Here is a 24967-nt window from a genome sequence, read left to right on the forward strand (position 1 = left end):
AGCCACTTGGTGAGGGTAGGGGTGCATGCTTATCATAATGGTTTCTTGGACATGTAGTCTTTTACTAGAGGTCGGGAGGTCATGGGAGAAAAGAGGGGGAAAAAAGGGCTGAAACTGAAAGCTCAAAATATGTCTCACATTTCATCTCAGCCACAGAACACAGTCAGGCACAGACAGAAGACTTGTTTTCAGGAATGGAATGAGTCACAAGGCCTCTTGTGTATTTGGTATCGGCCTTTTATGCGTTACATTAATATAAAAGAGTCATATTCAAAACAATGCATCAATTGCCTTTTAGAGAACAGTATTGCTATTGATTGTTAGAGTTGGCATGCTGAGAAAAACATGGAATAGAAAGTGATAAAAACGTGATAAAATTGTGCTAATTCAAACAAAGAAAAAGAATTAAATAAAGGCCCCTCACTCTACACTCCTTTGCTAACAAAGAATACAGTGGAAGCACTTGGACTAAAATGGTTAATAGAAGGTCACCTTGCAGTACTCACGCACAAAGAGTCAGGATAAATAGGCTTTTGACAAACCCTCATATTCATATAGAGACACATCACATCCTTAAGGGGACAAAAATACATACATTTGACAAGAGGGAAAATTGTCAAGGTGTTCCATATGAGAGACATTCAGGCTCACCTCCGTTCAGTCATCACGCATCTCTGTAATTTCCATTCAAATGAAAGAACGCGGTCATATTTGTAATGCTAATCCGGTGGATGTTGGTCTCTGCGCTGTATGTATGTTTGGCAGGTACAATGTGTTGTTCTGTATTCTGAACACACATTCAATCAGGATGAAGGCTTTGCGGATTCTAATCTCACACTTTGTGATCTCCAGATATCCAGGAGGAGAGTTCTGTGCACTGGAATGTGAGGCAAGTGTTTGTCTCGATGTGACGAGAGGTTCAGCGGGAGATTTACATTTTCCTATTAGTGGAGAAAAACAGTGGGACGTGACTCCGCAGAATGTGATTAACAGAGGCTTGGTTTTGATCATAGTTTGGAAGACTTGTGTAAGAAGGGGCTCATTTACTTTGCTGTATGTAGATTTTGCAGCGGAATGTTGTACAAGTGCCACGAGAAGAGTGGTCACTGAGATGTTCAGGGAAAAGGGAATCAAAGCTTTCAGATCTAGGCTCGGGGAAAGAAACATTTATGGGTGTAGAACTCGTACACAGTACAGTAATGATAACAGTTGATGTGCTCCTGTGCAGAAAATAAAGGGAAAGAAGAAACTGAATGTCTAAAACAATGCTTTTTTTTTAAGTGGCATGAGTTATTTTATGCATTGTCCCATTTCTGCTCAAGAAGCAGTTCGTTGTCATTGTGTCACCAAACTTGTGTAAAAAACGCTGACAGACTGTGTCCCATCTTTGTGTATGATGACAAGATGTTGTCGCCACCCTGTCCATCTTCAATTAATCCACATCCACATCCAGGTTAATCTCAGTACTCAGGTTGAGGTAAAAGAAGGCGTAGACACAGAGGACAAAGAACAGGATTGCCGCGATGACCAGGAATGCATCCTAAGAAGGAAAGAGAGAAAGATTTAAGTTTTTTATTTATATAGCTATCTGCCTAATCTTTTGTCTATCTTTACGCAAAAGCAGCTATACTTTGAATGTGTCATTATTGCGCTCATCTATTAGCTGGGTTATGTCTATATTTGCCAAATCCCCAAGTTCCTCTTTTCATCTGAATTCGCTCATCAAAATTCTACAGGTCTGACTCTGTGTGTACGAATATATTGTTCATTAGTTTGCTTTGAAAAGCCCAAACTAAATATCAAATATTTAAAGTGTAATTTGAAAGTGTGCTTTTAAAGACAAATGTAATTATAGGACTGACAATCATTGCACTTTTATTTCAGCCATTAAAGTGAAAGTGTGTTTTAAAGGGGAATTTCTTTATTTTTCAAACTGGATCCTATTTCCCCATGTATTTCTGTGTTTCTGATCACACTACTCAAGTAAATTACACAAAGTCCCCTGGTAATACTTGCATTGTAGGAATAGGGCTTAAGTCTAGTGCTTTTACAGCACTTCTATCCACACAAGATCATTCTTTGATAGCTTTGTTTACAGCGGTGAATGATTTCTCACAGCAGATTTCAAATTTACAATGTTATTTACAATTTCATAAATGTTGTATTGTATTTTTTTTACATCAAATTAAATTGTTAAATATGGTGAAGTAGAAAGATACAGAAGCTCCCCTCCCCTAAGTTTGGCTGCCAGCTTTAGGATACTTTATTTATTTATGTATTTAAAGACTATTTAGTGGCATGTGATGTCTTGTAATATTTTCCTCAGTACAAACCCTGAATAAATTATGAATCATTGATTTGTTACAGGTCTTTCTACATGCAAAGAGATTAAGTGGAAATATATTGTGAAGTAAAACTGAAGCTGAATCCTGGGAAAAAATGTACAGCATCACATTTCAGAAACCAAGCACTGAATGACCACAGTATTATAATATATCTGCAATCAGTCCCCACTGTTCTCTTGCCAGTTTTACAGAGAAGTTGAACTTTCTTCAACAAAATGGCCTAATTCTTTTTTTTCTTTTTTTTCAGATTTTCTATTGGTTAATTGTCAGACTAATTGAGGCTTTCCAGAGGAGTGGCATTCAACTTGAAAATGAGAATTTGGAGCGCTCGTTCATTATGTGGCGCTCACACGATTACAGTCTTCATCAGCTGGAGTTTCATTAGGGCCACTCAGAGTATTGAACAATGCCAGTTATTCTTTATCAAGAGAACTCATTAGCAGCAAACTTTCTAATCAACACTGGAGAGCTTGGAGGGCTTAGAGAGCTTTAAAAGGATGCAGAGTACAGTCTGATTGAGGTTTTGTTTTTGTTTTTTTTAAAGAAATATTTGATTTTGAACATTTTACATGCAAACTGGGCCACAACAGCAAAGGTGCCATGGCAAAACACATTATTGTAAAAACACACAAACACTGATAACAATTGATTCTAATTTTCGCATATATCTATAATCTTATTCTTGTATTTATAGATTTTTTTAAGACACTACCTATCTAAAAATCTACCTGGACTATGAAGAACTAAATCTGTAAAGTCCCATTAGGTCATATATTCATGAGTGACAGGCTGATGTGACACAAGGTTACAGTGAAGCAAAATCACCAACAAAAGCAGCAAATAAAGCCGATGCCAGCAAAGCATAAATACACACATATAATACATTCAGTAATTGCCTTGTGCACACAGAGAGAGGTCTGCAAATTCAACCCACTGGCCAAACTGCAGAGAGGAATGACAGACTGAAAAACAAGAGTGAGAACGAGATAGAAAACAAGTGAGAGATAAGGCTCAGCACAAACGAGAGGTGGTGGTGTTGGTGGGGCTAATAATAATTCCTCCAGTCTGACAAAGGGGGGAGAGAGTGGTGGTGGAGGGGGGTGACAATTAAAAGGCGTCACGGCATCCACAGCTATCTGTACACATGTTGTAGTGCCTAGTCATCAGCAGCATTGGTCTTCATTAGCCTCAGCCCACATTTATCTACATCCCGGCAGCCTCCAAACAGCTTTAAGTCCTCGCTTAATTGGAAAACTTTTAAATTTCATGCACTTTAGTTTCATATATTAACCGCCAGGCTCCCACTGCTTGATTTACTTTTCTATTTTGCCTAGGCCGCGGAGAAAAGAGAACTGTTATCAAATCACAGAGGCTTGATTGTTTTTCTACTTTTTCCTTGTGTTCTCTAACAGCTTTTTGAAACATGACAAAGAGGAGCGTTTGTAATTCTACGGACAATATCGCGAAGAAAATGTCGGACTTCTGACGCAGGCAAGCGTTCTGCTGAATTGTGGCTGAAACAAAAAAGGAAGCACAAAATCATCATCCAGTTTTATTGTATTTTATATCTTCCTTTCCCTGCTTCAGGTTTTCAGAGAGAAAGAGAACAGCTGGTTACAGTGACTCGTCTATGAAAACAAGCTTTTGGTGAAAACACTTGAGTTGTAGGAACCACCTGCACTTGATTGAGATCATTGTTTTTGAGGAGAGCGGCCCACTGTGTTGACTCTTGCCTTGTCTCAAAAACACATTTATGTGCGCCCCACTCACACATCCACAGATACTCAGACACAAACACACAGCCTCTCTGCCCACATTCTGATGGAGAGACCCCTGGATGGAGCCCAAGCATCATCATCTTTATCATCATGTGGCTTTCTGAGCACCGGCGGCAGCTGCAGCGCACTCGCCATGCTGGGTCCCTGTCACCCTGGCGACAAGCCACAGCTCAGCAGACATCCCCTCATATGGTCTGCCTTATATTCTCCTTCTGCTTTTGTTTGTTTGTGTTTGTGTGTGTGTGTGTGTGTGTGTGTGTGTGTGTGTGTGTGTGTGTGTGTGTGTGTGTGTGTGTCTGTGTGTGTGTGTGTGTGTGTGTGTGTGTGTGTGTGTGTGTGTGTGTGTACATCATCATGTGTCTATATGTGCCTACGTGCTAAGGAAGAGAGATTCACTGTGTTGTGGCTGTATGTGGGTGGCAGATAACTACAAACAACTGTTGTTGTTGCATTTGGGCTGCAGTGGGTAAGCAAGTCTCATCTAAAAAAGCCACAATGACAAATAACCAGCCACTGGGTTCTACTTGTTCAATAAACAATGCTGATCTTTTTTTTATTATTATTTAGTGGCTTGATGACTGTAAAAAGTTACTTAACACCTTAATACTTGAGTCCAGGAACCGCATTGTATCTTCATACTGATGTATACATATTTTCAAGGAACAATAATCGTTGATATAACAATTTCACGGTACACAGTTGCATTTTTGGTTGAACAAATGCTTTACTGTATTTGAAAACACTAACATTTTTTCAAAAATTTAGATAAGCAAATCACGTCAAACCATTAAAACCGTGTATTGTTGCAACCCTTTAACACTCACCCATTTAACATCCTTCCAGGGCTGCAGGATTATTTTAAAAATCAATTTATTTAGCTATTGATTTTTTTCCCCAAGATAAATCATCACTTACATGTCAGAAAATAGTGAAAAATGCTTGTTTCATCTTACCATTGGTCAAAAAATGTACTTGAAATAATAACTTGATATCAATTCCTTTCATTTAATTAATCAAATGGATGACTAATTGTTTCAGTAGTAATCTTTTGTAAAATATAAGCTATGAAAGGACTACTACAATGTGAAGAAATGTGACAAAAAGGGCTACATGCCAAAACCTACTTCAGCATTTGCCTGCTGATTATCTTAAGTGAAACAAGTGTGCCTTTTACTGTCGCTAAAAGCCTTTTCTCATATGACCCTGCCTTTTCTACATGCTTTAAGGACACGTACAAAAAACATCTTCATCTTCTTCAGAAAAAGTCTTATCATCACAATCACTAATTGAGTCTTTTCATAAAGCTTACTGTAAATTAAATGGTATAAAAGGTCTTAAAACTTACAAATTCCCATGTGCTATCTGTCTATGCTCCTAACCAGTTTGAACGTGGGAATGAGCCTCATAAACCCAATGGCCAGCACTGATAACAGATCCAGTCTGCTTCGGTTTGGCAGTTTTCAGCATAGCATCCCTCACAGTTTATAGTTCTCACTTGGCTGTTCATCAGAGTTACTAGCCGAGAAATCCAGACCCACATCTATCCAGACGTAGGGTGTGGGAATGACCTTCCCAACTCAATGGGAGGCACCAACGCATGCATTTCAAAGCACCAAAAAATACCCAATTGCATAGCCCTACCACTGACTTTGACCAATCAGAGCAATGAGTGACATATCTACTTTTCCCTAAGCCCAATTTGTTTAGGGACCAATGGGGCTAACTGGTAAATTTAACTTCTGCTGTCTTCGGTCGGTAAAACAGCAAATACATCTTTCTTGCAAATGAAAGACTTGAGTGCTTTCTTCTGTTCATTATTTAATGAAAAAACGCTTAGAGTCGTGGCCGAAGCCAATTCAGACATCCGCTGTTCATTATTGCTACAGTACGAAAAACTAAATTGAAGAAACTGGGTGGAATCAAAACTAAAATATGCAACAACAAAAAAGAAAAGAATTACATCTTCAGTATGCAGTATAAAGAGCTACACGGTTGAGTAGTGGTTAGCACTGTCGCCTCACAGCGAGAAGACTCCAGGTTCGCATCCCGACTGGGGCCTTTCTGTGTGGTGTTCACCCCGTGTCTGCGCGGGTTTCTGGTTTCTCTGGTTTCCTCCCACAATCCAGAAGCACGTGTTAGGTTCATTGATGACTCTAAAATTGCCCGTAGGTGTGAATGGTTGTCTGTCTCTGTACGTCTCTATGTGCCCTGCGATAGACTGGCGTCCTCTCCAGGGTGTACCCCGCCCGACCCCGACAGGGACAAGCGGTTGAAGATGAATGAATGAATGAGTATACAGCACAAAGGCAGAATGGGTCCGCCTCTACTGCCACTATTCTACTCTACTGTATGATGTTCAGGGTTGAGTTATTAAAGGTGTTGGCTCACATACACACTAGACACCAAAGCCTATTTTGCTTCTGGAATACCAGCTGCTATATCAAATCACACACTGGGGCTGCATAATTTTGCCTTTGCTTGGTTCTGTGTTAATAAACAAAGCTGCCGCAATGGCGGACCTTCATTACGACAGACCTGCATAATGGCGGACCTTCATTACAGCGCTTTGGATGAATCTCTGTGTGAAAGAGGCCATAGTCTTACATGCATTCATAAATAACAGCTGAAAGATACCCAGTTCATCCATCCTCTTTTCCATAAGCCATTTTTCCCAACTTTCTAGCGGCTAAATAAGACGGAGGGAAAATAGTGCAGGACTGAACAGAAGGAAAGTGTGCCAATTAGACAAAGCAGCAGGCTTGTTTCCTGTGCTGAAAGCTACAGTAGAGTACTGAAGCTACTTCGAAGATGCTTCTTCCTCTCTGGTCAAAGAGAGGGGAGGCTGCCGGAAACTTCCTTCAATTCTACTGTTGTGACCCCATGTCATCCAGAGTCTAAAAGGTGCAGGACAGGAAATACATCCACACTTGCATTCAGGCAGTAACAATCTCCCTCTGTATACACATCGTGACTGAACGTGTGACTAAACACACGCAGCCACAGCAAGTGGCTGGTTTCCGCCACTTCTAAGGTCAACGTTGTGTGCAGCCTGACAACGGATCGCTGCTGTGGTGACAGACATTCTCGCTCTTTCACTTTCTCTCCCTCAGTCTCTCCATCTTTTTTTTCTCTGCCAACTTACCCAGACTGCCCTGCTACTAGGACAGCCCCAAGACAGCCTGCCCTGGCAGCTGCTAGATTCTCTGTGCCCACATGTCTGCTGGTCCTTCTGAGATGCCAGCTGCATCTGAGACCAGTATTTCAACCAGGGACATGGTAAAATAAAGAGGAGAGGAGAGGAGAGGAGATGAGAGGAGAGGAGAGGAGAGGAAAGGAGAGGAGAGGAGCAGTAACATACATGCCTACAAACTGGCACCAAATCATTGCTGTCAACCAAAGGACAGAGAGATAAGGGGGGGGGGGGGGGGGGGGCTGTGTAAAAATCACAACTTTATAGAACACTAAAAGGACTCGACGGGAAAGCAAGCGTGACCAAAGATCCATTACATTTGGGCTGAATTTCAGGGCCAAAGGGTCTAACTCAGTTTAATATCCTCGTCCCAGAGGTATTTTTAATCCGACCTCTGAAAATTCCCCTCGTCTTGGGTGTGAAAAACCTGAATTATTCATAAGCCATATCAATATTTCAAGATATGGACTAATCTAATTGGATTAAAGACGTGCTTAATGAGGCCTTGCGTTAATAAGAGATGCATATTTTAAAACCTGACCATTTTACCCAGTGTTTAATCCTCACTATGATTTGTTCATCTCTGTGTACTACGTGCCAACTGAGGCTAAATGAGGAAGTGAAGCCTTTTGGCTTTTGATGTACTAACACAACCAATTTGTAGGGAAATAAACATGTAAAAGAAAAAAAAGAAAACATTCCTGAATTATGTTTTCTTACAATTTTCATGTAATGGTATCTGCAATTTCAAAGAGGATTTAAAAGCATGTGATGGTAGATTCACAAGCTATTTTATTGGCATGGGCTGACTCTTTATGGGAAGATCTTGATAATAGTAGAACTGTTTATTGGTAGGCCAAATGAATGAGCAAAAGCAACAACGGTGCCACGTTCGCCGCCCTGATAAACATGCAGTCGTATATATTTGCCGGCAAAATAGCACCTAATTGCTGCAATGTGACAAAGCAACAGAGAGGGACACACTTATCTATCCTCACCTCCCTTTATTTTTTTAACATTACCCAACTCGATCTTTTCACTTTCTTATTCCCTTTTCTTTTCTACTCTGCTCATTATACTTCCCACTTCTCTCTTACTGTCTGTCCTCCTCCTCCATTGCTTCTTCGCCATTTAAAGAATAAGCAAACCCTTGAATATGAATCAATGGAGGACTCTCCAATTCCATCCTTTTCCAAACGACAGTTGTACGAATCTTCAGGATAGGCAGGGGGCCCACATCACATCATTTCAGGTGGATATATATATTGTTACATTCCCAAAAGACATAACGTAGGTTGTAAGAGAGTTAAGACTCTGGAATATGAAATGTGATCCAGTGAGACACGCTCTCAAACAGGCAGACACACAAATGGAAAGAAGATGGTTAACAGACAGACAAGCAGAATCACAGATGGTCCAAGACAGACAGGAAAGCAGAATTACTGGAAAACATGTAGAAACAGTCGAGGCCAGTCTCACCTTGAATCCAGAGGAATACTTCTTTGCTTCAGCTTTCAGCCGTGTGGCCTTTAAGGCTGACTTTGTCTTTTTGTAGTCCTGTTTACCTGAAAGAGAGAAAACAAGATGGACAAAAATCAAAAGTTGTGTCCAGGCAAGTAGACTCTAGGAAACCACAAGTTGCCATTTTTACACTTTTACATTTTCGTAAAGATTAAACAAAAGAAATTTAAAGTTATTTAGGTGAGCTTTATTGGAGCTAATAGGCAGATTTGTTATTGTTAGACCAAGCCAGCCTAGCCGTTTCCCCCTGGTTCCATTATTTATGTGATGCTAAGCTAAGCATCTCCTGGCTGCAGATGCATATTTAACAGATATGAGAGCCGTATTGATCTAACTCTCTGCAAGAAAACAAACAAACTGTCAAACTATTCTAGTAAGTTCTGTTTTAATTGGCTTTGCCCAACTGCAATGCATCTGAAATACAAAGTTCACAGTTCACAGTTCAACTGTGCTTGACTTGACGTGCTCAACTTTCAAGGGTGAGACTTGTGGGCAAACTGGCAAAGCATGTGTGTGTGTGTGCGTGTGTGTGTGTGTGTGTGTGTGTGTGTGTGTGTGTGTGTGTGTGTGTGTGTGTGTGTGTGTGTGTGTGTGTGTGTGTGTGTGTGTGTGTGTGTGTGTGTGTGTGTGTGTCTGTGTGTGTGTCTGTGTGTGTGTCTGTGTGTGTGTGTGTGTGTGTACTTCACATGAGGCAGAGCCGGCTGTCTTGGTCAAATCAGAAACGACACACTGCAGGAAAAGGAACTTTGCTAACAATAGGGTGGAAAGGCAACAGCTTGCTGAACAGTGTGTGTCTGTGTTTGTGTGCGTGTGCGTGTGTGTGTGCATGTGTGTGTGTGTTCCAGGTCATCTATCTTTGTGAGAACAAATTTATAATCTAGGATTGATTAGCAAATCCTTAAAGATGTTATTTTGGAAAATGTATTTCAGGGTTAAATTTTGAATCATGTTAGGTTGAGGTTAGGCATGACGTTCAGATGGTTGACATTCAAGTTATTAGCTGAGGAATTAATGGATGGTCCTCACAAATATAGAGGTACAATAGAGGAATATGTGAGCGTGTGAGACAGAGACCAAGCCTCCGGGTCAGCTTCAAGGTTTTCTCAGTTGGTGATGTGACATTCAGATGCCACTTGGAGTTTTTACTCCCAGCCAATTAAGACTAATTTACATCGAAAGAGGGAACAAGAGATGGAGGAAGGAGAGGAAAGAAAGCATCCATCCATCTGGAAAGGATGTTGGAGAGAAAGGAGGGAAAATTAGCTAGTTAGGAGGTGCGTGCATTCTGAAAACAAATGGACAGAGCTGCGTATTACTGAGTATCATGTCTCTTAATGAGCAGCGGTTGCTCAATCTCACAACACACACTTTCTCTTTTGAATTTCTTTTTCAAAGATCTTGCACTCAATTCTTTTCTCTCTTTCTCCGTCCATCCTGCTCCCGGTCTCCTTCTCCACCTTCCTCTGACTCAGTGGAGGGTTAATAGAAATGGGGAGCATGTTGCCAGAAGCAGACAGTGAGCTAGTGGGAATTCATTAGGAGGGCCACTGGATGTCTCCTCCACTTGTCAAAAAGTGGAGAGGGGGAAATTTGATTGGAGGGCACCTCAGGTTGCTCACCATTTACAGAAATCGTGCAGGGATTTTCAGACTGCAAATGGCTGGTTGTGATAATGTAAGACTACAGGTAGCTATATAAAATGTCTCAAGTCCCATATCAAAAGGAAATCTACAGAAAGTCAGAAAAATATGGTGAATTCTACATGCAGAGAATTGTTGAAGCTTAATCTGCCTCTCATAGCTGCTACAAAAAAAGGAAAAAGGGAAATTCATCCGTTTCCCTTGGAAAATATATATTTCTGGAGGCTTAGTGGAATAGGGACTACTAGCAGGGCTAGTTTGTAAACTGTTGTCTAACACGTTAGCCAGACAAAAACATGCTATCACAACAGCTGTACTGGTGGCGGATTTACTCCCATTTTGTTCCCAAGATTGTACATACTGTCATTCAATAGAGTTAGTAAAAGAGAGAAAAAGCTCTCCAAGCTTGCTAACTGGCAGTTAACAGACAGTTAACTGCATAAACTTTAATTAAATTTGCAAATTTTTAGAGTCAAAGAATTGGAGAGATTTCCTTCACCTCTGTGTGAAATAATACCCTGGTTGAACCATATTATATGCCTGTGTGACTGGGCCTTAATCTTTTAGAAATCAAAAAACATTTCCTTGCAAAATACTGTACGATCTTTTTATATCTAGGATATCTGGGAAACGGCATAGAGTGGTGATGAGTCTAGTTAAGTTAAATTTTAGAAATCTGTGATGTACCCTCCTATAGTTGTAGACTTCAATTTAAAATTGATCTGTACTTTCTGTTTTAATATTTCTTTGCTTTGTCTGGATATCTGTGTCTTCAGGGTACAGTTTCTGCAGCAAAGTGCCCAACAATACTCAAAGACAGAACAATATCAGAACTTAAGGTAGCTGAGGTCTAAATTTCAAAGGCAGGATTTTGTTCAGCATTTGTAATCTTCTAACTTTTCTTCTCATTTGGGGGGCAACAATTATTCTACATGGAGAAATTACATTTATATGCAAAAAATTCATCACAACTCAAAACAGCCATAACCATCTGGCAAGAATCAATACTTAATTGGAGCAAAATCAGAATAATTACACCACGTATGAATAGTTGATATGGAGGAGAATTACATCAGGCTGTGTAAGGTATTGTAATGTTGTTGTATTACAGTGGTGTACTTCTTAAAGCTTCATGTTGCCTCTCTCTTGTGGTTTGTTTGCATGGGTCTGGAGCGTGCGCACACACAGACCCGCAGTCCTGATGATATTGCATTGGGTTTACGAGCACTCCTATTTGTGACTGCTGTTCCCGTCGCTGCACCAGCTCTGTTGGTACTTTCTGTCACCAATTATCTACCTGCGCTGGGCTACACACCGTCCTACCATCCCTCCCTACTTTTGCCTGTCACACTGAAAAAGGCATCACTGTCCTCCAATGTCGTGTCTCAGAAGAACATTAGTCCATGTAAGGCAGCCTAGAGTGCCTGCTGAGAGGCCTTCCTGAGTGTGCCTTTCATTGAAGTCATCAATGATTTCATGTCAAGAGGAGAAGAGAAAAATGAAAGTGGCCCTCTGCCCAACACACCAATTACTGTACATTCCCTTAGATGTGTGTTTCATGGTTTTTACTGGCTTATTTGTCATTCATTTACTTGTAAATTGTGTCTGATTAAGGCTGAGGAGAAATTATTTTTATCTGGAGCTATTGTTCTGCTTAGCATAACGAGAAAGGTAAGGGGTGTTAGGTAAAATTAGCCAAGTGATTGAATGCTCAACAGAAGGAGGGGGGACAGGTATGTGATTTGTGTGTCATACAAATTGGCCATTTAAGTGAAGCTAGAAGAGGGGTAGACATCTAAGAGTGTCACAGTTTATGTGAATAAATAGAAACATCAGTAGTAAAAAAACAACAAAAGCGGAACACTTTAAAGTAACATTTAAACAGTGGTTTTAAACTTAGACTGGTCCACTAGTCTGGAAATAAGAAAACATTCACAGAAAATGGTCAACATTGAGCGCAATTTAGTTAAACATTAAAAACAAAAAAGTTACTTCTATTTTCTAGGCCAATGTGTTTTTGTTTCTAATCTAGCGTTGCCATTTGTAGCTAACAGATGCTCTTTTTTAAAATGATTTTAAAGCAACATTAGAACAAAATGCATGACATTTGAGTGCAAATTATGTCAAATATATTCATTAACGCTGATAGTTAATAATCTAGATCATTAACACGAGGCACATTGTCTCTGACAGCCAAAGTTGAGTTCCCCTCAGTTCCCCTAGTTTTCTTTTGAGCACTGTAGCCAGGCTGACAGAGAGCCACAGCCCTACTGAGCCATGTATTCTTATAACCCTCCGTAGTAACGACTTCATGACCTTCTTTAATGATAAGATTATAACTATTAGAGACAAAATCAACTCACTTGGCACCTATTTTTCTTCAAACCCAGGAACCGAGGTACCAACTGTACCACCTTATATGTTCTTGGATTGCTTTTCTACAGTCGACCTTAACAAATTACCATCTACTATTTCAGCATCAAAGCCCTCTACTTGTCTCCTAGACTCTATTCTAACTAGGTTACCGCAAAGGAACCGCACTGAGCTGGTTTTATCAGAAAGTTCTCAGTTTGTACATGTTAATGAAAAATCCTCCATTCACACTAAAGTTAGTCGAGGAGTTCCATAGGGTTCTGTCTTCGGACCGATTCTTTTCACCTTATATATGCTTCCCTTAGGAACTATTATAAGGAAGCCCTCCATAAACTTTCATTGTTATGCTGATGATACACAATTATATTTGTCGATCAAACCAGAAGAAACCGATCAGTTAGATAAACTTCAAATGTGCATTAAGGGAATAAAAAGCTGGATGACCTGCAATTTTCTGATGTTAAACTCAGATAAGACTGAAATCATTGTAACTCAATAGCTAAAGACATTGTTACTCTGGATGATGTTGTGTTGTCTTCCAGCACCACAGTAAGGAATCTGGGTGTTATTTTTGATCAGGATATGTCCTTCGATTCTCACATAAAACTAACGACAAGGAATGCATATTTTCACCTGCGTAATATTGCGAAAATTAGGAACATTGTGTCTCAGAAAGATGCAGAAAAACTAGTCCATGTATTTGTTACTTCTAGGCTGGACTAATGCAACTCCTTATTATCAGTCTCCAGTTGGTCCAAAATGCTGCAGCTTGTGTACTAACTAAAACAAATCGAAGAGAACATATTTCTCCTGTATTAGCTTCTTTGCACTGGCTACCTGTAAAATCTAATCTGATCTAATTTAAAATCCTTCTCCTTACCTACAAAGCTCTTATTGGTCAGGCTCCGTCGTATCTTAAAGAGCTCATAGTACCGTATCACCCGACTAGATCGCTGCACTCTGAGAGTGCAGGGCTACTTGTCGTTCCTAGAGTCTCCAAAAGTAGAATGGGAGGCAGAGCCTTCAGCTACCAAGCTCCTCTCTTGTGGAACCAACTCCCAAGTGTTATTCGGGAGGCAGACACTGTCCCCATATTTAAGAGTAAACTTAAAACTTTCCTCTTTCATAAAGCTTACAGCTAGGACTTACGAGCCCTTAGCAATGTTGTTATTTTCAAGCTGATTTTGTTCTGCTAAATGATGCTTCTCTCCTCTCTGTCTGTATCATTCATGTCTCATCAATGCATGTTACTAATTCAACTTCTTCCCCCCCGAGTTGTTTGTGCTTTGTCGTCTCGCAGGTCTCTGCTGATCGTGGTGGTGCCTGCTGCCGTGGTCCTGCATGACGCTTCCTGCTACTATTATAATCTATAAGCTTAGCTGTGCTTGTTTCTACTATTCTGCTGTATTAACTGCCATAACATATAAGTCATATTCACATTACTATAGATATTATTATAGTTACTGGAAGTGTGTCTGTCTCTGTCTTTGAGTCGGTCTTTGTCTCTCTCTGTCCATCTGTCCTTCTTTTCTCTCTTTCTCTCTCCTTTTCTTCCACCACAACCGGTCAGGACAGATGGCCGTCCTCCACAGAGCTGGGTCTGTCTGACGTTCCTGCCTGTTATAGGGAAGGTTTTCGTTGCCACCATACTCTACGGGGGAATTGTTGGGTCTATGTAAATCATAAGTCATAGAGTGTGGTCTTTATCTAGTTTGTAAAGTGTCCTGTGATAACTTTTGTTATGATTTGGCACTATAAATAAAATTGAATTGAATTGAATTGATGATGTATGGTAGCCTACCTACAAATGTGACTGCAATAGTTTGACTACGTATCAATTTCTCTCATTTAATTTCAAGAAGTACATGTTCTTTATTTATAGTTTAAAAGCCAATAATTTCCAATTTGCCATACTTAAACTCGTGGATGTCTTGTGTAGAACTTTTTTGTTCAACAGCCAGCAGCCATCATTACTTGAACAGAGTGACCACTTCCGTGTAAGAACATTTTAGCTTTACCTCTACTGAGGGCATCTTGGCACAGTCAGTTACTTTACTTAATAATGGTATTTAAAAGAATGAAAACAGTGGCCCCTTGATGGCCATTGAACATGACAAAAGCACTCCAGCAGAGATGACCAGCCTGGACTACCACTGAATAATCCATTCTTTAAAAAAAAAAAGAAAATTGGTCGAAAATGAGGTGTTGGAAGGAGGCGAAGGAAGAGTGGCGGCAGTAGCTCAGACCATAGGTGACTTGGCTGGGAACCGGAGGGTCACCGGCTCGAGTCCCTGTGTGGACCATGAATGGAGCGTGGACTGGTGGCTTTTGTCATGTTCAATGGCCATCAAGGGACCACTGTTTTCATTCTTTTAAATACCATTATTAAGTAAAGTAACTGACTGTGCCAAGATGCCCTCAGTAGAGGTAAAGCTAAAATGTTCTTACACGGAAGTGGTCACTCTGTTCAAGTAATGATGGCTGCTGGCTGTTGAACAAAAAAGTTCTACACAAAGACGTCCACGAGTTTAAGTATGGCAAATTGGAAATTATTGGCTTTTAAACTATAAATAAAGTCAAGCAGAGGTGCTGTTAGGCAAGGCACCGAACCCCCAACTGCTCGGGGCGCTGGTCACTGGCAGCCCCCTCACTCCAACATCTCTCCATTAATTGCATGTATATAGGTCGTGTCTGTGCATGTGTGTGTATTTCGGGCCTGTGTGTGTGTAACATGAATAACAATAATAGAGTGAAGAAAAATTGAATTTCCCCATTGAGGGACTAATAAAGGAATTCTTCTTCTTCTTCTAGAGAGGGGCCCAAAGTGTATCTGACACCTGTGTTACATATTTTTGAATTGACGAGATGTGCTGAGAAACATAATACTACATGGGAAGAAAAAAACAAAAGGAAAAAAATAGATTTTCTGCGTCCCTGGGAGGGGATGTGACAGTGGGAGATGAGCTTGTTATGTTATGTCTGTCTCTCATGTTGTTGAACCTGCCGGGTTTTACACAATAGCAGATAGTTTAGGGATATCTGTTGGCTTAATAACCTTATTATTCCGTCTCACTTTGAAAACATATACAACCATCACTCTGCTTTATAAGACCCAAGCCTTTATAACATGGTAGAGTAAACAAGACAGAACATTTTTCAACAGGCTATCATCACATCCCTGAGACTGACAAATATTGCTATTACTGTCAGAATGACGATAACCTTTTTCATTTTAGAGACTAAACATGAAAAGGAAAAAGCTAAGAAAACAAGGCCATCTGTTACAAAAAGGTGCAAAAAATAAAACATGCATCAGTGGAAATCATTCAGCTTAACAGACCATCTCATGAGCCCTGTTAACACAAAAGTAACACAAGGAAATATAAAACCTGGAATAATCAGAGGATGTGAACCACCAGGGGCCAACAAACAATCGTCCACTGGGAGGAAGGGGACCAGAACAATGCCACAGTTGACACAATCTTAAAGGGGTGTGTCAACATTTTAATTGATAAAAAAAAGAAAACAAGAAGGTAACATCTATAGAAGGAAGGAGTGTGACGTGTTTTAAGACAGAAAATCTATCTCCATCCAACCTGTAGTAGGCTTTTGTCAACATTAATCCCTCTTACAAATAGAGAAATTCCTCAAAAGCAATAAACGACAGACAACACAAATGATTCACTAGTCAGAGAACTAAATAAAGCCATGCATTACTGACATTTTCCACTTCTTCTAGTCTGGAAAACAACTTCAAAGCTTTTAAAAACCTCTCATATGCTTATTTGTGTGCAGGGCTAAGGTTGTCAGAATTATCCGATTAATGTTATTTGGAAAACTGATCAAAGAAAATCGCCCGTATCTTTAAAAGAAGATGGTAAATTGGATATGATGTGATTCTGAAATGAGATCAGCCAACCATTGTTGCAGAGTGTCTCTTGGGTCAGGACGTTAAATGTTAGGTTGCGACGCAATTCTTGCATAATCTTGTATTATCTCCAGAATTCGGCTGCTATGCAAGGTGCAGTTCCTATGAGATAAAGCCCATTACCAGGGCTTAAACAAGAGTCTCACTCCTTTTGCGTCTAATAAGATTTCTTAGTCCCATTTCATGTAGACAAACACAATATGCCACTCCTGGAATCTGCAGTTAAAACATTAAGCCTATAAGGAGAACAGAGCTTCCCTTTGTGTTTGTGTCAGTCATAGCTGCTCACAATTATCCAACTTTGCCACTGGCAACCTTTTGGTATTGCACCACAAGAGGAGAACAAAAGTCAAAGACATGACATGAGCTGTGATCTTCAAGCAACCACAGCTGACAAGTTAAAGGGGACCAAACTTTTGTTTGATTCCGACCATATTGCTTCAGTTGGGCCTTTGTGATGTCATTGGGAAAGATGGACAAACAAAATAATGCAGGATTAGAGCGGTTAAAGTGATTCAATTTGAACAAAACAGTGCTTTATAAGCATGGAATTCACTTTCTGTCAGTAATGGACCTTAGATGCTGCCTGTTTGTCTCAAAAGCAGTTTCTCATTACCAAGTATTCCAAGTTTGGACTTGTGGGCTTAGTACTTAAGACTTGGCAAGTTCGACTCGGGAGTCCAGACTCCAGAGGAAGGGGGGACGCACAACGGCCATTAATGTGAAATGCATTCTGGGATATCTGGCTGTCTGAAGTCCACACAAGTCACCTCAAATGCATCCTTGACAAAATGGATGGAGTAAGTCGGATCCGGACATTTGGACCGTACTTGGCAAAATGTGGATTATTGAATTGGAACAGTCCTCGGGATGCGACTGATGACGTTTCACAAGTCTACCAGAACGCAAGTACAGACAAGAATGCAGAGAAATTACTTAAGTGTCAGTACCTTCACGGACGGCTTGTATACTTTGTATACTCCAGTGAGTCTAGTTATGAAGTTTAATTTCAATCCAGTATAAATTAGAAAAGCAAAGAGATTATACTAAATTTCTGCATAGCCAACATTGTTACATACGATGTACAACCACAAAATTGCAACTGCAACACAGTATCATGTGTGAATTATTGAGTGTGACAATTACTTGAATGTTGTGTTGTGGTAAAATTGCCCACATGTCGCACTGAGTTATGAGTTTGACACAACAACACAAAAGTCAAAGACCAATCTTAACTGTCAAAAAGCATCATGAAATAACTTTGAAATTGTCAGTTGATAAATCGATTATATTTATAATTAAACTATTAATCATTTAGTATACAAAATGCTATATTAATTAGCCCAAAGGGCGCAGAGAATGTCTTTAAAAAAAGAAAAGCAATCTTAGCAAATATGTTTCTAATCAATGTAAAAATATCAAATAAACTAACATGATGTATATTCATTACCTAGATCAAAAAATGAAGCAATAACTCCACAGCATTGTTTCTGTCGCAGCATAATATTGCTACAAGCCCAAGGGCATGACTATTATTTAATTATTATTTTATGCCTATCATTGGTTTAGCCTGAGACAGGGTTTTTTAAATTAATTTATGCTGAATAAACTGTTGAAATATTCATTAAAGAAAGTTGATTTATTTATTTTCTTAAAAAAAGACTAACTCATTTGATATAATGATTCACTTTTTTCTTATGGAAGATTTTTTTTTTAAGATGATGGCTTCATAAAATATGACATTCAAAGCCGTGATTTAATTAAAGCTGATTGATTTATTGATGATCAACAAATTGATTAACCAGCACTAGTATGAGAGAAGACTCACCAATCTGTTTTCGGTACTGATCAACTGGTAATTTGGTTGTGCCGGCATCCTTCTTCCCCATTCTCCTTCCTCAGTCTGACAAGAAAAGAGTAGAATAAACACCTCCTGAGTGAGAAAATCTTACAGCGAGGTCCCAATGTAACACCTGATCATTAAGTTTAATCAAATACAGATGTAGCTCCGTTCCTGCTACCGTAGCTCGAGATAACTTGTGAAGTCTGCAGGAAGGATTCATGTTAATCCACAGTCATATATATAGAAGAGTAGTCAGTTTTGATCAGGCAGATGGTTTATCTTTCACATACATCTGTGAGACATAATTCAATTATTTCACACCATGTTCCATGTGTGTTACATTCACAGTATGCACACTTCCTATCCATCTCATTTAGTCTAACACCATTTCCCTTCACACCACGAGCTCTCTCTGATTACGATTGATGTGTAACTAGTCAAGTAACGGAATAAATGATAGGATACAGGGCTGTGCATTGTTGAAGAATGCACCTGTATAGAAGTAGCCACAAGAAATTACTTTGCTTGTATAATTTGTAAACTCTTCTTTACAAAGTGCTAAAACTCAGTGTTTGTTTGTGTGTGTGTGTGTGTGTGTGTGTGTGTGTGTGTGTGTGTGTGTGTGTGTGTGTGTGTGTGTGTGTGTGTGTGTGTGTGTGTGTGTGTGTGTGTGTGTGTGTGTCATGTACTTGTTTCTTAGTGAGCACTCTGCTCTAAATTCCAGACAGGTTCTCTCACAACACACCGCATCAATCAATATTGTAGCCTTTTGTTTAAAATAGTGGAAAAAGCAAGTGTGAGTCGAGGGGCCGGCCTGTGCTGTGCGTGATGATACTCCCTCTAACCGGCTCTCTGGCTGAAAGGTTTGAAAGATATGCCCGATATGTTTTGACAAATAAAACTCGATATCTATCAAATGCTGCCAGTCTAATGATTATTGAAAAAAAAGGATGTTTAAGTATGATAGAGAGAGAAATGTATAAGCAGGTGTGCACGGGGGAGAACAGAGAGCTGGATAGGAAAGCAAAAGAGTGTCTGTGTGCATCCAAGAAGAACAGGAGTGGCGAAGAGTCTAGAGGTGCAGCAGGGGAATAGAGGAAAGAGACTGAATTAGCATGTTCAAGGAGCGTGGCTGGCTGCCTGTGCTGACTGATGCTTTCTCGTGGGAGACTGCGGCCTCGGGAGACCTGGATTTTACCTTATACTAAAAACACTGTTTTCAGCTACATTTCAAAATCTTTTAGTGCCGGCGGAGAAGGATGATGACATGCTATTGTTCTCAGGCGAGTGGAAATCAGGGTCAGCAAATTAAAGGACTTGAGCAAAGGACAAAAGAAAGGGAATGGTAATGTTTACAGTTGGACACAGTAGGCTCTCAGATTTGTAAGCTATGTTGTACTGTGCAGCAACACCCCAATATAATATCTAAATTGTCAAAAGCAACACATCTAAAGCCTCTGTCATCACTTGAGTCACCTGACTCATTGCACTTGTAAATTTCTACCTATGAGTAACTGTATATTTAGCATTTGCAACAGTGTGATATAAAGACACAGAAAGGCAGTGTTGCTCACTGCTGACTATTAATAACACTTTCCTGTCCATTGTTTTACATTGTATTCATAGATAACAACATTGATATTATTATTCTAGTCATTAACAGAAGAACAGACCACATGATTTTATGATAGAAAATGTGATTTTAGAACGATTTCAAAAGCTTAACCACGAATAAATCCCCCTGCTGATCGTGAAATCTGTTCAGGAAGCAATCTCATAATTGATCTCTATAAGGCCATGTGAATAATGTATTTATGCAAATAATATGGTAACCATGGTAACAGATATGCATATCACAGGTATTCCCCCTAAATTATCGTTCAAACGCTGTTAAAACAGTGCTCTGTCTACTTTGTCAGTTCATTAAGTCCACTCAAATGTTAGAAAGTCTAAGTCCCTGGTACAGTGGTTATGCAAAAAATCCTTTAAGAAAAGGTGAACTGCACCATACAAGTCTATTTAAAAGGAGAGACATGCAATGACTTCTGACCAGGGATTACTGGTTGACCCTCACACTCGACTAAAACCTAAAGGTGACTGTGCCTTTGAAGTGGCGCCCTCCGTTCTGTGGCCTCAGTTGATGCTTTTAAAAAGCAGCTGTAGACTTATGTAATTTTGTGTGTGTGTGTGTGGGGGGGGGGGGGGGGGGGGATTAAGTCTTTTTAATTTTTATTTCCATTGGTATTTGTGTTTTGCTTGCTCATTTTACTGTTTGGGTCTTATTTTAACAAGTGTTAAAGCACATGTGAAGCACTTTGTGACTTTGTCTAAAATGGTTCTATTATATCAAATAAACGTATTATTATTATTATTATTATTATTATTATCATCTGTATAATACCTCAAACCGTTTCTTACACGGTTTCAACAAAACAAAACTAACATTTATTTGTTTGACTAAGTTAGTATTCAGTAGGTCAGATGTCTTCACCTGCATTTTATCTAGGTGGAACTAATTCAATGGGAACTGGGTGTAGCTACATGCAACTTTTATAACATAGCTTGGTGTTTTGTCTCTGGAATTTAGAAGTATTGTATTGTATAAGAATTGTTGTGGAAATATAGCTAATGCACCCTGATCATATACTGTATTAAAAAAATCTTCTGATACTCTAGGGTTCTGAAAAACATCTAGGCATGCATTTGTATTTCTCTCTCTCTCTCTCTCTCTCTGCAGACGATTAAGAATAAAGGACTGGACGCTACAAAACATAAAACATTCAAGTGGAGATGGAATTGACAACAGGCAGCGTTCATTCATTGCATTCACGGAGATACTTACACTGTCCTTGCTTATCGGGAGTGTATGTCGCTCAGTAAAGGTGTTTTTGCATTACGAAACCCCTGGCTGCTGTTCATGGGCACGCGGGACGACACAAGTGGCAGTTTTATTGCACTTTGATACAAATGTCCCCAGAATGCCAACACACCACTTCTCCCACAGCGAGTTCCTGGTTTTCGCCTCAACACCAATGACAGACAGCCCTTTTGTCCAATGAGACACGGGTATTTTGTCACGAGCGTGGGGCGGGGCGTTCAGTCAAAAACACCGAGATTGAGATGCGCGTGACGACTCGTACTCGAGATACTCCCACTTTTTTCAAGATGCAAATGCTGATATGTTGCATGTTACATTTTTGTTGATGAAAATTAATAGTTTGAAGTTACAAACCAAATCATTTTCATTAGAACTATGATCCGTTCAGAACCAGAGTCAGCTTCATTTAGTATGTGCAAACATTTTTTCTCTCCTCTGTGTACACAATACACAAAAATACAAAAAGCACAGAAAAATAGAAAATAAAAACAAAGTATTTACCAAAGAAGACAAGATGAAAGATATAAATATGTATGCATGGTTAGTGCAAATGGGCATGCAATGGCAGGGGGATTATGGGCAGAACAGGGAGACGACCTGGGGGAAGTTTTTGTGTCTGGTGGTCTTGGCATACAGAGATCTGTCACGCCTACCAAAGGGAAGAAGTTCAAACAGTTTGTGTGCTGGGTGTGAGGGGTCTGCAGTGATCCTTTCCTGCCCGTTTCTTTACCTGGACTGGTATAGATCCTGAATGGAGGGCAGGTCGGCCCTGAAGATTTTTCCTGCAGACCTGATTTTCCGTTACAGTCTGTTCCTGTCCTGTTTGGTGGCCGATCCAAACCAGTTATTGACTTGCACAGCACAGACTGGATGATGGAGGTGTAAAAGATGATGAGCAGCTCCTGAGGCAGGTTGAACTTCTTCAGCTGTCGCAGGAAGTATAACCTCTGCTGAGCCTTTGTCCTGACAGAGTCTATGTGGGACTTCCACTTGAGATCCCGGGCGATTGTGGTTCCCAGGACCTCAAAGGAGTCCACAGTAGCACAGTAGACACAGTGCTGTTGAGGATGGTGAGGGGGGGGGGGGGGGGGCAAGGTGGGTAGGTTCCTCCTAAAGTCTACTATCATCTCCTCAGCCTTGAGTGGGTTTAGCTCCAGACTGTTCCGACCACACCAGAGGACCAGCTGGTCAACCTCACGTCTGTAGTTGGCCTCATCAACGTCCCTGATGAGGCCAACTACTTTTGAATATTATACAAATAAAACAATGGTGTATTCTAAGTTGCAAAAATTAGTTACTTACATTGGCCTGCTATGCAATATTACAATACTACCACATTATAAAAAGGTTCTTAAAATGCAGAGGAAGCAAGTGTCTTGTAAAACAGGGGGAAACTCATGAGCCACTGTTTCCTGCATTAGAACAGAAGGTCATATATTTCAAAAGATATACACATTTTTGTGCATTACTTTTCGTAAGATATCACAGTACAAACCTGTTGATGAGAACATGTTGTGTTACAGTTGTGGCCTACTGTAATTTTTACTGGACTAAATTTAGTTTTTTTTTTTTAGTATTGTTCACATATAAATTCATCATCAATCAAATAATCAATAATGATCTAATAATGTAATATTATAACACTGACAGAGACTACTTCAACTGGCTTGTACCTGTCAGGGCTTGTACCTGTCAGGGTCACGGGGGGCTGGAGCCGATCCCAGCTGGGCGTGAGGCGGGGTGCACCCTGGACAGGACGCCAGTCTATCGCAGGGCACATAGAGATGAACAGAGAAAGACAACCATTCACACCTACGGGCAATTTTAGAGTCATCAATGAACCTTACACGTGCCTGTCTTTGGACTGTGGGAGTAAACCAGAGAACCCGAAGAACACCAGCGCAGACACGGTGAGAACATGCAAACTCCACACAGAAGGGCCCCAGCCAGGATTCGAACCAGAAATCCTCTTGTTGTGCGGCGACAGTGCTGATCACCTATACACCGTGTCGCCTACTCTACAAAATGAGTATTTTAAATTTAAAAAGTGCATTTTGTTGCTATTACTTATACAGGACATTTCCTTGTAACAGTATTTCATTGTACGGTATTGCTGCTTTTACTTTGGTAAATGATTCCTAAAACTGTTATTACTGCATTTTGAGTAGCAAAGACACATGTTCTATTAATTAAATATATATACATATATAAATTAAGTTGTATTAGTTTAAAAGGTTGGCATTTTCATTCTTTCCTTGTCATATTACAACAAATGTCATACTTTTCCTTGTTGAAAACAGTAGCATTGTTTTGGGACAATTAAAGGAAGCAACAGCCGACCTCATCAAAGACGAGGCAATCTCACTTCACAATGTTTATTTCTCTTTCATCAGTCTTTTTACATTTTTTCTTTGTTTACTGTGTAGAATTTTATTTCCCCCTTAATTGCATCCAGCTTCATTGCTGCCCGGGGCATTGTGCAGATTATTTGTGAACTTGCCTCCGCATGTAACTTATTGAAGTCTAAAATGATTCTCTGCTCTCCCATGGGCATGCATTCTGCACGAAGCACAGCAGTAACTAATAGATGTAATCTGCCTATAATGTGCTTGCATTATGCTTTACTTCATATTAAGATGCCATTGATAATGAGCAATTGAACACATTTCCTTGATCGAAGGACAAGTATTCGAATGACATTAGTCAACAATAATATTTCTGTATCTACATAAGTATTGCTCGGGAAACAGGCAATCATGCTGCACATTCACATAAAAGGCTGTCATGAGTTTGACACTGAGATTACATGAAAGTACCCTTTAGCCTGAACTTTAACATGTACATACTATAATTTTATATGCATACATTTCAAATATGTTTCAGCCCAAAAGCCCCTATGACATTTAAGTTAGAACTATTAACAAAAGGCCTCAATAAGAAGCCTGAAAATGTTATCTTAATATGGCCATCAAAACCAGCGTGTGTGTAGTTAATTCAGAGCTCAAATGTTCTCTTGTTATACTAAATGTGTTTGATTAATTTATCCTGTTGAGTGAAACAAACCAACGTGCTGTGCCTGTCACATTGATAGATATGGAAAGCATTTAGCATCGACTGCTAGTATGAATGAAAACTAGGCAGGATGGATTTGCCTGAAGAGTTGTAGTGTATGGGCTGTGCACATCACTGTAATGTATAGATAACACTTTAGAGGAGATGAGAGGTTATCCCTCGGGGCCTGTTATTGCGAAGTGAAAAATTTCACCAGCGATTGAGTACCCCTTGTTAAATAAACACAATTTCTGCTGCACAAATGGCTCCTATTTTAAGTGACCACACCACAGAGACAGTGTTAAATAAAGTTAAGCCTTGGCAGTTTCCCGAACATGATCATCTTTCTTTTCTTTTTTTGTTTAGATCTATTTGGGTTTGTGTCTCTCGTTATGTGTTTGTCTCATTTATTTTCTCTCT

General features: G+C 39.8%; 1 protein-coding gene across 1 annotated transcript; it reads right to left on the reverse strand.

The window, feature by feature from the left end:
• Positions 1-353: 353 nt before the first annotated feature.
• Positions 354-21601, reverse strand: triqk (triple QxxK/R motif containing). The gene is made up of 4 exons (XM_083925275.1): positions 21461-21601; positions 18604-18678; positions 8793-8878; positions 354-1540 (listed from the first exon to the last, which is right to left on the reverse strand). Exons 2-4 carry the CDS (start codon positions 18662-18664, stop codon positions 1433-1435), a joined length of 255 nt encoding a protein of 84 aa, XP_083781401.1. The 5' UTR covers positions 18665-18678; positions 21461-21601; the 3' UTR covers positions 354-1432.
• Positions 21602-24967: the final 3366 nt, after the last annotated feature.

This window comes from Echiichthys vipera, assembly GCF_963691815.1.
Source record: "Echiichthys vipera genome assembly, chromosome: 13".
Taxonomy (NCBI): Eukaryota; Metazoa; Chordata; class Actinopteri; order Perciformes; family Trachinidae; genus Echiichthys; species Echiichthys vipera.

Bases quoted from the DNA above. Each gene is read 5' to 3' on its own strand.
- triqk (XM_083925275.1), bottom strand. From the start codon at position 18,664: ATGGGGAAGAAGGATGCCGGCACAACCAAATTACCAGTTGATCAGTAC. The intron at 8,879-18,603 runs GTGAGTCTTCTC...TCTCTCTTTCAG, and splicing joins TCAGTACCGAAAACAGATTG to GTAAACAGGACTACAAAAAG. The intron at 1,541-8,792 runs GTGAGACTGGCC...TTTCCTTCTTAG, and splicing joins AGTATTCCTCTGGATTCAAG to GATGCATTCCTGGTCATCGC.